Source organism: Ictalurus punctatus, chromosome 19, assembly GCF_001660625.3.
Source record: "Ictalurus punctatus breed USDA103 chromosome 19, Coco_2.0, whole genome shotgun sequence".
Classification (NCBI taxonomy): Eukaryota; Metazoa; Chordata; class Actinopteri; order Siluriformes; family Ictaluridae; genus Ictalurus; species Ictalurus punctatus.
This window is the reverse complement of record NC_030434.2, coordinates 1,376,842-1,390,268: the sequence shown is the minus strand read 5'-3', so window position 1 is coordinate 1,390,268 and position 13,427 is coordinate 1,376,842. Positions and strand designations below refer to the sequence as shown.

General features: G+C 38.8%; 1 protein-coding gene across 1 annotated transcript; it reads right to left on the bottom strand.

Moving 5' to 3' along the window:
- Positions 1-11,663: 11,663 nt before the first annotated feature.
- Positions 11,664-12,835, bottom strand: LOC108279618 (olfactory receptor 1-like). The gene has a single exon (XM_017493933.3). It carries the CDS (start codon positions 12,833-12,835, stop codon positions 11,825-11,827), a length of 1,011 nt encoding a protein of 336 aa, XP_017349422.1. The 3' UTR covers positions 11,664-11,824.
- Positions 12,836-13,427: the final 592 nt, after the last annotated feature.

Sequence of the window (13,427 nt, the reverse complement as noted above, 5' to 3'; positions counted from 1 at the left end):
TCATATCAGATAGCAGGAAGGTCTGTAAAAGTCTGCAACAAATCTAATATGTTGGGCAAAAATCATGAACCAGAAAAGGCAATGGTCAGGTGAACCGCAAATAACATAAACTAGGCCAAATACAAAAGCTAGGAATTGACTGTAACAAAGACGCATTGATGTGGTGGTGAAGAAGGCCTTAAATGTTTTTGTATTTTTATTTGGGTGACCATTGAAACTTTATTTATTTTTATTATGCTTAATTCATATTTGCAGATGTGTTGTACTTCATAGTTAAGGGTTAGTATGAGTGTAGGATGTAACAGACAGCACAGTTGATGAGACAAAACAATAGACAAGACAGTAGGTGCAACATGGACATCAGGAAGGAGGGTGGAGGAGGGATATGGGGCTATGTGCAAAGAGTACTAGCTGTAATGTTGGTTGAGTGTGGTGTGTGTGGTATGGCTTTGGTTAAGTGGTACTGTATTGTTGGCTATTGTAAAGTGATTCCCTGATAGGTGATGAGTGGTGTCCAAATAGAGTTAAATTTGTTAGTTTTATTTTGATTGCGGCAGAGAGTTTTTCCATTGTTATGAAGTTGATTATTAGGTTTTCCCAATGTGTGATATTAATGTTATTCTTTGATTTCCAGGTGTAGTATGGTTTTCTTGCCATTGGTTAGCGCTGTAAGAACTATTGCGTTTTCCTGTTTGATGATCCCAGCTCTCCAAGTAAGAAGAGTGAAGGGGAGAGTGGGATGGTGTGATTTAGAAAACTAGATAGTTCCTTAGTGATTTGTTTCCAGAAATGCTTAACTGAATGGGTCCCATGCATCTTAATTGTGAGCGACAGGGAATATGCAAAGTGCAAAAAATCAAGGGGGACAGAATCATGTCAGAGTTTGTGTTAACCCCTCTCCCATCTGTCTGTCATAAAAACAAAAATAGGTAGAAAAACAATAGGGTAAAAATCATCTCACACAATTTCAAGTAAATAACATACTGAAATTTTTTTGTTGCAATGATGCTTTCTTTTGTCATTTGACATTTGTTAATACAAATTATGTATTAAGTCACACTTATTACACACTGATTACACATCATTTTCTAGTGAGGTTTCAAGAGTACACGGAGCTACAATATGCGACTGTTGCCAGTTTTGCTGTTTACTGAAATTGTCTTCTCTCAGGAATACATATCTTGTCATGTGGGTCTTCTGGGTATCTTCAGAGAATAAATTAAAGGGCATATTGCATGCGTTTAGAGACAGTCCTAACAGTCATAATTGCCTTTCCCCATTCCCCCAAGAATACACAGAAATACATCATCATATTTTAATTGGTCTACCATTTTTTTACATCTGTTCGTGATGTGGAATCCAGGCTAACTTGGAATGATGAAACATCTAGGGTGCATTATATCATTTCTCTGATCATAATATAAAATTTTAATTTTAGTAAGAAACACAAACAATTGTACATTTCACTTGCTGTACACTCCAAGGATGACTGGTTATAGACTGTTAAATTAAGTCATAGATCACAAGATATGTCAGGTATGAAGAGTTTAATAAAACAGTCATTATATAATAGTCAAAACATAAATACCATAATGCTCTGAGAGTGCAGGTTATATATTTCACTCTACATACTCCAGCCTCCACTGCACAGCAACGAATTCCGTGAACCTTTAACCATCATGAATGTGTTCTGCCTTTGGTTCTCCCAGTCTCACTGCTTGTGACAGAACAAGCTGACCACCATGGACCAAGCAGAACCAGCCCCCTTGCCATCATTGCTATCCCATCAGGGTACACTCCTGGGCCAGCATGAGCAACAACTTCACGCCCTCACCGAGAGTCACCAATCCATGGCACACCAGATTGGGCTCCCCACTGAGCAGCTCAACCGTATCCTCCCCCAACTGGCCCAAACTTTGTCTGGACCCTAGCCCAGTCATTCTATGCTGGTGACCATTCCTGCTCCCTCTCCCAGTCCTTCATGGCCCATGTCCCAGACCCAGAAACCTATGCGAGTAACTTAGGGAGGTGCAAGGCCTTCCTACTCCCATCTTCCCTCATGTTTGCCCAGCATCCCCTTACCAATGCCACAGAGGAAGCCAAGGTGGCTTATATCATGGGGCTTCAAAGAGTGGATGCCCTAGCCTGTGCCACCGCTGTGTGGGGTCGGCAGCCCACGCTGTCATCCTCCATATCTTCCTTCACTGATGAGCTCTGGAGGGTTTTTGATCAACCCGTCCAAGGGCAGGAGGCTGCCAAGCAGAGTAGCAGAGTATTCAGTGGAGTTCCGTGTCCTGGCCGCAGAGTCTGGCTGGAACGAGGAGGCACTCCAGGGAGCGTTCCTGATCAGGCTCAGTGAGCAGTTGAAGCATGAGCTGACCACAAAAGATGAAGCAGACTCTCTAGATGCGCTGATTTCCCTCACCATTTGGCTGGATAACCATCTGTGAGAAAGGTGCTGAGACAGGGCCGTTTGTCCAGCAACCTGGCTGAGGACATTCAGCCCAGTTCCCCCTTGCCAGCAGAAGAACCTTGCAGGTAGGTCTGGCCCGGCTCACCCCGGCCGAGCATGACTGCCAGTTCTAGGTGGGAGTAAGTATCTACTATGGCCAATCAGGCCACTTCATCGCCACCTGTCCCCTTTGCTCAAAAGGAGGAGCTTGCCAGTAGAAATGGAGTTGCTGGTGAGCCACTCACCTCAGATCTCCCCATCCCAGCTCCATGTTCCTGCTACCCTGCACCACCACCTCATCTCCATCCCCCTACTTGCCTTGATTAACTCTGGTGCTGAGCACAGCTTCCTGGATCAGGAGTTTGCATCCTAGTCTGGCCTCCCTGTGGAACCTCTGGATCCCCCCCGATGGTTAACGTACTAGACGTGAGATTCTTGGCCAAGGTCACCCACCATACTGTTCCTTTGTACCTGGTTCTTTCCAGTAACCACCGAGAACTCATCAGGTTCAAGATCATCTCCTCCCCTTGCACTCCCCTGGTTTTGCACTACACCTGGTTAACTAAACACAACCCCCAGACTGATTAGCTGGGAGAGTCATCACCTGGACTCCCCTCTGCCACTCCTCCTGTCTGAAATCTGCCCTTCCCCCACAGTATCCACTGGTGCACCTTCTGCTCTAAGGCTTCCAGACCTCTCCTCCTTTCCCCCTAAGTATCATGACCTGGCAGAGGTTTTTAGCAAGGCCCGGGCCCTCACGCTACCACCTCACCGCCCTTACAATTGTGCTATTGACCTTCTTCCAGGGGCCACCCTACCTTCTGGTCAACTGTATAATCTGTCCCATCCTGAGAGGGAGTCCATGGTGAAATACATCTTAAAGACCCTTGTGGCCGGCAGCATCTGTCCCTCCCCCCCGGTTGCTGGCTTCTTCTTTGTGGACAAGAAGGATAAGACCCTTCACTCTTGCATTGACTATCAGGGTCTCAACAACATCACAGTCAAAAATAAGTACCCCCTGCCACTCCTCAACTCCACCTTCTAACTGCTGCATGGGGCCACCATCTTCACTAACTTGGACCTGCGGAACGCATACCACCTCATCCGGATCAGAGAGGGGGACGAGTGGAAGACAGTTTTCAATACCTCCTTGGGCCACTTCGAATACCTGGTTATGCCATTCGGCCTCATAAACACCCAGGCAGTGTTCCAAGCCCTGATCAGTGACATTCTCCAGGATTTTCTGGACTGTTTTGTCTTTGTTTACCTAGGTAATATATTGATCTTCTCACAAACCCCTGCTGAGCATGTCCATCACATCCATCAGGTCCTGCAGAGACTGCTGGAGAACCACCTTATTGCCAAAGTGGAGAAGTGTGAATTCCACATTAGGTTCCTGGGGTTCATAATTGAGAATGGTGGGAGAGGGCAGACCCTGAGAATGTCCAGGTGCTCATTGAGTGTCCCAGACCTACCACCCACAAGAAATTTCAATGTCTCCTGGGGCTTGCGAACTTGTAACGCCAGTTCATATGAAACTACAGCTGAGTTGCAGCACCACTCAGCTGGCTATCTCCAACTCTACTCCCTTTGTGTGGACTCCTGAGGCAGAAGCCACCTTCACCATACTTAAGGAGTCGTTCAGATCAGCCCCTGTACTGATCCAACCAGATCCACCGAACAACTCATCGTAGAGGTGGACGCCTCTGACTTGGAAGTGGGTGCGGTGCTCTCCCTGTGATCTGGCCCTGACACAAAAATCCACCCCTGCACCTTCTTCTCTTGCTGCCTCTCCCCGGCAGAATGCAACTATGATGTGGGGAATCATAAGTTGCTAGCCATTGAGTTGGCCTTAGAGGTGTGGAGACACTGGCTCAAGGGGGCTGAGCAACCCTTTATTGTCTGGACTGACTATAAGAAATTGGCCTACATCCAGAATGCCAAGCTCCTCATCTCCTATCAGGCATGTTGGGCCCTGTTCTTTGGGCGGTTCAATTTTACTAACCTCTACTTCCCTGGTTCTAAGAATACTAAGCCACATGCCCTCTCTTGGCAGAAAACCCAGACCCCGACACCACCATCCCTCCAGCCAGTGTGGTGGGGGAAGTCATGTGGGAGATTGAGTCCATAGTTCTGAGAGCTCAACGCAACCAACCCGACCCAGGTAATGGGTCACCTGGTTACCTGTTTGTCCCAGACGCTGCATGTTCCCAGGACCTCCAGTGGATCCACTGTTCCTGGTTTGCTTGTCACCCTGGCTCCATTCACACCCTAGGCTCATTGAAATGGAACTTCTGGTGGCCTATGATGGACGCCAACACCCGAGCCTTCATCGCCGCCTGCTCCATGTGTGCCCGTAATAAGGCCCTACATCTGCCAAATGCTATAAATGTAAATATAATATAAAACTTAGAACATGGCACCTTTGGTGGCAGACCACACAATGTTTAGGTGAGTAAAACTATTGGAATAGTCAATTTAAGTAAATAACATTCGATATTTAGTCCCATATCCCTTGCTTGCAATCACTGCAACAAGCCGATGACCCACTGAAATAAGCAAACTGCTGCATTCTTCTTGTGTGATGCTTTTGTGACGTTTCCAGGCTTTTACCACATATTCTTTCACTTATTGTTTTAGAGGATTTCTCCTTTCAGAATTCAGATATTTGAATTAATTCTGTTCTTACCATCATGATATCTATTAGATCATCAATAAAGATTAGTCAGAGTACATTATTCTAGTCAATCCTATTACTTAAATGGAGAACATCCTTGTAAACTGTTTGCTCTAATATGAATCTAGGACCAATAAATCTGATGTTAGGTACAATGGTTCCATATATATCCAACCTGAAGATAAATATGGCATTTGAGTCTTTATATCGACATTTGTATACTTGGATCTATGAATCAAGAGCTGGCCTGACCGATTTTGCTTTGCTCTTTGAACATTTAAATCTTCCCAAGTGAACCAATATCCAGTGGAATACATTGAGCATTCCTCTGTCAATCAATGAATTGAAATTTGCATTGTAATCCATTACTAGAAATAAAGCCCCTATTGAGTGTTGAGTGTTTTGGGTGACATAGCGGCACCCATTTAATTAGATTCATTTTTATTAGATTCAATTGTTTCCACATATTAACATATATATATAATGACATTCTACCCAAATTTCCTTACTCTCGACCTTTAGGAAATCACTCATCAAACACACACATACCACATAAGCCATATATTGGCTTTTGTTAAATACACTTCTAATAAACAGCCACAATAATCATACTAGCAATGCTACAATCATGGATGCTAAATAAATCAAACTCTTAGTGGCAACTTTGTGGTTATAAGCATGATAAGTCGAGAAGAAAACATGGCAGAAAAATAGCTGAATGAAAAATAGGTTGTTTTAAAGATGCATTAATTTTCATAGTCATTGCTTCTGTAGGCTATATGTAGTGCTCTGATTGTGGAATATGTGAACAAGGGGGCTTTGTGTTGAACAAAGGTCTCATATGCCTTTCCTGAGCGATCTGGTCTTGGCAAAAGGCCTAAATCAATGAGTTCCCAGAAGTTTATGTGGCAAACTAAGTGAAGTTCTTTGTTTCCATGATAGCTGAGATTAGGCAGGCAGTAAATAACTCGATTCCGCAGTGTCTATGAATGAAGATTTATTGCTTTATGCTTCCTATGGCTAACCGAGTGAAGTTAGTTTGTAATGTTTGTTCTAGAGCTTTCTGTTGGGTTTTCTGGCTGAGAGCGTCCATTGTTTTATGGTTCTATTTTGTGGGTCATATATGCTGCTTGTGTGTTGAGGTCCTACACTCTGGTGAAAAAAGAAATGTCAACTCCATGACACCAAGTGTCAGCTGGAAACTTTTTCTTCTCAAGCACATCAAGTGTGGCACAAGGTCATTTGTTAGCTATTTAAATCAGCTACATCAGACCTTTGCTGGAGTATGCAGCCCCTGGATGGCACCTTGGACTCACCAGAATGCTGGTCTTTCAGTTAGAGTGGGTCCAAAAGAGGGCTTGCAGTATAATTCTTTGAGTAGCCAACATCATCTACAAGCTTTCAACATCTTAGACATCCTTTCACTGGAAATAAATCAGGAGCAGATAGAGTCATTGGAAAATGAAAGTATACCCTTCTTCAATGCTGTGTTTTATTTATCAGGGCCTAAATAACAATTGTGTGGTCCTCAGCAACTTCTATAAATGAACAAATAACCTCAGGTTAACTCAGAAAAAAACCCAACAGATTTCAATTTATAGTCATTTCCATTTTTTAAACATTCAGAAACGAGGTTGGAAAAAATAGTACATCAACTTTACACACCACCAAAAACAAGAACTGACTGTGATTATAACTCCACAATTCCATATTTTACTAGACATATCAACAATTACACAGTGTAAAATTATGGTCTGTTTGTAACCTATTTACTCTGTAGAGTGTCTCTGTCTGTTTTTACATATTATATAATATTTTATATTATAAATTATATTCTCTTAAATTTAATACAATGCTGTAAGTTGGTGTGTGAATTCAGACTATGACTACCAACACCGATAAACCTACAACTATTATATCGAACTTGTATGAACTGTATGGGTACAAAGGAGGACTCAGGAGGCAGGTTGAATTTTAGTTCAGAATTTCAGAATTTCACTGAAAGCACAAAGAAACACAAATAAGTAGGCTGGTAGTAATAAGTCACAGGTGAGAATCATCATATATTACCTGCCAGTTCAACCCACCTCCTCTCTGTCCAGAGTGGATACTCAATCACAGCCACACTGCCACATGTAACTACTACTATATAGATAAAAAGTGGACATAAAAAGTCTACACATCACTTTTGAAATAGAGGATTTTTTGTGAAACCAAGATAAATCAAGTCAGATCTTTCTCCACATTTACTGCATATTGCAACCAACAAAATTAAAGTGTAAAACAATTAGAAAAAGAAACAAATACATCAACCTGGTTGTATAAGTGTGAACACTCTTTTATAATGGGGCATGTGAATGAGATCAGAATTAACCACATTCAAACTCATCATACACCCGCCATCAGTGATGCGATTGTGATTAACCCCAAATAAATGATGAGCTGTTTCTGTAAGATCCTTTTGGACAAATAGACTGAAGCCCTGGTCCAAAAAAAGCTTACAAAGCATGTATGGGATCTCATTGTCGAAATGTATCAATCAACAAAATGGGTAAAGAAGAATGTCCAAAACATTAGATGTACCATGGAACCATGAGGTCATCACCAACAAGTGGAGAAAATGGGGCACCACAGTGACATTACCAAGAACAGGATGTCTCTCCAAATTGATGAAAGGAAAATACAAAGCCAAAATCACTCCCTGTATATGACAGCAATCACAGATACCTTTCACATGTCTAGACTGTGTAGGATATCAGATATGATATGAGCTTGGTAGGGTGGCTAAATGAAATCCCTTCCTCATGAAAAACACCCATGCCCAAGTCAATATTTGCCAAAGATTGTGGCAAAATTTGTTATTGTCTGATGAGAACAAGGTAGAATTTTTTTTGGCATAATTGTAAAAGATATGTTTGGCACAACCTTGGCCAGGGCAGGCTTATTTGGTCAAAGCACAAAGTCAAAAAATCAGGGTTGTAATCAGAAAAAAAAATCACAGGCATGTACAAAACCAAAACACACTCCAGAATCAGGGTTGATCTACCAGGCAGGGTCAAAATAAAACCAAAATAGCAGAAACCGTGTCAAAACAGAAGTCAAAAGACAAAATTGAGTCAAAGGCAAGCTAAGCTAAATCACAAAGAATCTATAACAAAATCATCACAATTCAGAACTCGTTAATGGGCAAATTGTAAGGCTTCACATGACCTTCAAGTTCATATGCTTCATGTAGCATTTCAACAGCAAATAGGGAAAAAACCCAAAGAGAATTCAGTTTAATATTCAGGGAGGGTGCCTTCTGGTGGTCTGGTAAAGAGTGGAAAAGTCTTACACAGTAGACTCTTTCACAAGACTCTTAATTAAATCACTGCAATCGAAACTAATGCAGTTATCAAGGATATGGCAAATGCATGTTATTGAACATGCTCTTTCTTTGGCCCACAATATGTATATACATGGTTATAAATATTGATTGTTGGAGTAGGAAATTCTTATTACATTTGTCGTTTATTGTTCAGCATAAGGCCGATAGTAGCAAATGTTATCCAATGCAAATATTAAAGTAGATACATTCATAATAATAAAATGTTTAGTTGTATGTATGGTTAAAAAAGAAAATTATCTAAAATAATAAAAGATAATCAATATTTTTAAACCAATTTACTTTTTAGCCTGTGAATTGCTAGAGTTTTTCTACTTGCTAGCTTAGCGTGACTTAGTTTGCACTATGTATTTATTATACACACCACAGTGTCTGAGATACACTAAATAACCAAAAGTATGTGGACATCTGACCAATCACACCCATATGTGCTTGTTGAACATCCCATTCCAGATTAATTCCCCCCTTTGCTGTTATAATAAGGCTTCTAGTGGATTTGTGTTCATTTAGCTACAAGAGCATTAGTGAGGTCAGGCACAGTAAGTCCTGGAATGTAGTCAAGGTTCCAGTTTACATTTATAGCATTTGTTTGATGCCCTTTATCCAGAGTGACTCAAAAAAAATTAGTCATTTAGAAAATTGAGCATTTGAGAGCCTTGGTCATTAAGAGAGGAGGTGTGTCAGGAACCAAGCAGAGCTGAGATTGGAATTCATCACCTCCTGATCAGTAGTCCAAGGTCTTAACCACTCGGCTACTACCTCCCAGGTCATACCAAAGGTGTTTAAAGGGGTTCAGGTCAGGCCACTTGAGTTCTTCCACACCAGCTTTGGCAAACCATGTCTTCATGGAGCTCACTTTGTGCACAAGGCCCCTTGGTTCCAGTGAAGAGAAATCATTAACAGTTTCAGCAGCTTGGTGAAGACCTACATATGGGTGTGATGATAAATTGTCAACAGTCTTTTGTCCATATAGTGCACTTTGATACCTGATGCTTCCAGCTATTTTACAAGTTCAGTTGAAACATTTATACCTAATCCCTGGGAGTTCATTTGTGCCTCCTTCCTGAATGGTGCAGTGTCTGTGTGCTCCTTATATATATATATATATATATATATATATATATATATATATATATATATATATATATATATATATATATATATATATGCATACAATTGTTGGTACAGATTGCTCCCAGAAGTCCACATTTTTTCTGACGTCCTAGCTGAGTTCTTGGATTTTCCTATGATATCAAGGGCAAAAAGGCACTGGCTCTAAGTACAGCCACAGGTGCATTCCCAACTACCACCTAATTATGAGAATTAACCAGTCAGAAGCTTCTAAAAGTACTCAATTTCTGTAGTCTTTCAGACTTTTGAAAGAGTTGACTAGTTGTCTAATACATTCAGTAGTTGCCGCTGTGGGGAGTTGTTGACTAGTCAAGCCAGATGGTAAAGAAATGCAAGCAGATGTAGCCCACTAGAAAATGTATATAAATGGATATTTTAAACTGAATTTAAAAAAAATATAGATTAATTAAAAATAAAAACAGAATGTAAACCACCATACTTTCAAATACGTTATTTGAACCAGTTAAAATGTTTCATGTAGATAATTTCGACCAATTAACATCATTCTACACGTAGATCCCGCCTTTATTGATAGGTGACAGCAGGAGAGGTTTTTTTTTACTGCGCAGATGCACACACAGCCAAAGTGTGGAGGGAAAAGGAGACAGAAAAAAATTGAAAAATGCCCAAATTATAATTATATATTATAAATTACTGTTTGAAAGAGTGAAAACAAAGGTCAAAACAATACTACTGCTAGTTGGAGTGCTGAGGAACTTCACTGTGCAGTTTTATCCAACGTGAAACTTGGTGAGTTAAGTTTAGAGTTAGTTATGTGCTGAGTGCTATGCTAAGCTAATACAGCTATGACGCAGCATGTTACATTACTTATTTTCTTCTCTTTCATTTAGCCATGTAAATAATGTGTCAATTTGAATTTAATGCCAAAAGTGTCACATTACTTCTGAGTTATTAAATTGTTAAATTGCATTGTATAAATGTGAGCTTCAGTTATGTCAAGTGTTAGTTGTTAACACATGTTTCAATGCACGTAACTTTTGCTCCATTTTGTTTGAGTCGTGTAAAAATCAGACAGACGTTAAATACAAAAGGTATATTATTTTAATTGTATAAAAAGGATACTGGCTGTAACTTATCATTTAAAATACTTAAACCGTGATGTGTAATATGTATAAGTTTTGTACATAGATTTCATTTTGTTTTATTCTGACACTGTTTATAAAGGTCAGGTTTTTGATTCTATGGGAAGAACATTTTACAACATTTTTTCAACAGCTTGATGGCGAGCCACCCAACCAGAACCACTGTGTCTTGAAGGACGGTATTTTTATTTTATATTATTTTGGTTTTTCTGCAAAGGACTACAACTGAAAATACTCTAGAGGAGTGCCTTCATTCAGAGTAAAAGAAATTGCAGAGACATCGAAAAAAAAAAAACATTTTAATTTTGGATGTGATTTTAGTTTATTTTAGTTTTTGTTATATCCTGTGTGTGTGTGTGTGTGTGTATATATATATATATATATATATATATATATATATATATATATATATATATATATATATACATACAAAAGAAATTTAAAAATGTACAGTTGACAAGTAGTCCAGGATTAATATACCTCCAAAATCACAGGAATTCAAACAAACTGCAAACATTTGGAGTTTAGATACAGATTAGATTAGATTTAGAATGGGTTAGAGATAGTTTCATGGAGTAAGTAACTAAGCAAAAATGAAAAGAAAAAGATAAAATAAGAGAAAGCTATATGTTGTTAAGAACATCATTGTTAAGACATTTATTCTTCACATTTGTAATACATTAGGCAGGTCTCTTTAAAAGCTCAAATAATGAGATAGTCATCAAAAATAACAATTTACAATATATTAGAATTTTCATTTGTACCTGCACAGTTTTTTTTTTCATGAAATATAATAAAGTATTAAAAAGACAAGGTGAATTTATACATGCTAACCTTTTACTTGAATTTGGGACACCAGCGTACCATATAATAAAGATGTGATTTTGCCGTTTCTTTTCTGTTTTGTTTTTGTTTTTGTTTTTTGTTTTTTACAACATAAACACTTCATTACATGGAACTACATGACAACTTTGGTGTTATAAGTAAAATAAACATTTTATGAAGCATGTTATTTTTGGTTATAATTGAATGAAAGAATCATTCAACAAAAAAATTTGTTTACTGTCAACTCCTACCTATGATGGAAATACCTGTCCATTGGGAATGTTACATATCACTACCGCTTTGGCCCGTGTGTAGAGCACTTTAACCGCCTGCATGACCTCCTCTGTCTTTAAAGTATATATAATGGGGTTTAACATGGGGGGAATAATCTGTGTCAGGGAAGAATTTATTATCCTATCATTCGCATTTATAGATGATGTAAGAGATGTTATATTAGTGCCTATAAATGGGAGATAAAATAAAGCCACTAAAATAAGGTGGGAAGTACAGGTCTTCATAGCTTTTCTCCGCTCCAAACCATGTGAGATATTCAACAAGGCAATGCCTATACAAATATAAGAGACAATTATTAACAGAAATGGAACACAATCCAGCACAACAAAACAGCCTATGGCCATGACACGATTTATAAATTTATCATTACAAGCTAAAATCACGATAGGCCCATGATCACAGAAATAGTTGTTGATAATTACAGATCTACAAAAGGACAGTCTGGTAATCAGAGCTACAAGGAGTGCAATGGTAGTTATAGAGAAAATCCAGGTAATAACAATGATTAAAGTCATTGCTTCTTTTGTGACAATGACACTATACCTTAAAGGAAAACATATAGCAACTACTCTGTCATACGCCATAACAAGCAGAGTAAGAGACTGCATGGTCATAAAGAATAAGACAAAAAACATGTTTGCCAGACAGGCTTCATATGATATGACCTGATTCTCAAACAGAAAAGTATCAATAAGCTTTGGAATAAGAGCAGAGCTGCCACCCAAATCAGAAAGAGCCAAGTTAAACACAACAATGTACTTTCCTGTATGGAGGCTACGTGCTAGATAGATGGTGCACATTATAAAAGAATTTCCTAAAACTGTCACAGCATAGACAATGCAGAGAAAGGCATAGTAGTACTTCGTGTGTGGAATATTGTAAAACCCATTTATATAAAAAGTGGAAGGGCGAATAAATGTTGCATTTGCAGAGAGCGCATTCGGCACAGAAGTCATGTCAGATGTCATCTGGCAATATAACCTGTGAAAAACAATAAGAAGTATATACTTTATATTGCTCCTGTTTATAGTACAGTCCATGGAAACGCATCAAATTGGAAAATGGAACAGGAACACACAAAAAATTTACTTAATTATTATATAATAATTATATTTGTTAAATACCTTACTTGAATTTAACTAACAATAAAAATACATATCAATAAATTATGTATTTTATCATATATATGTATATAATATCATATAATATACAAGTACATTTTGAAGAAAGTCTATACTTTTTAAGCGTATACCTGATCCAGATAAGACAGCATATTAATACCTGTAGACATAAGTCACATTTATACTTTTTATGTGGTAATGTCAGATCTTTGACCACACCTCCAAACAAACTGAAAAGGGTGGATCTAACCATGTGGTTATGATCAACAGTCACATGCTTATGTAATAACAAATTGAACAACCGTAATATGCTCATTTAATAATAAAGTGATGAATAATGGATTGATGTTTTATTTTCTGTGTATTTCAAGTAGTGTGTTACAGGTTGGCAAACATTTATAGACTATTTGGCAAAAGGTTTGTGGACACCTTATCATCA

Excerpts from the sequence above, each read along its gene's own strand:
- LOC108279618 (XM_017493933.3), bottom strand. The coding sequence starts at position 12,835 with ATGACATCTGACATGACTTCTGTGCCGAATGCGCTCTCTGCAAATGCA.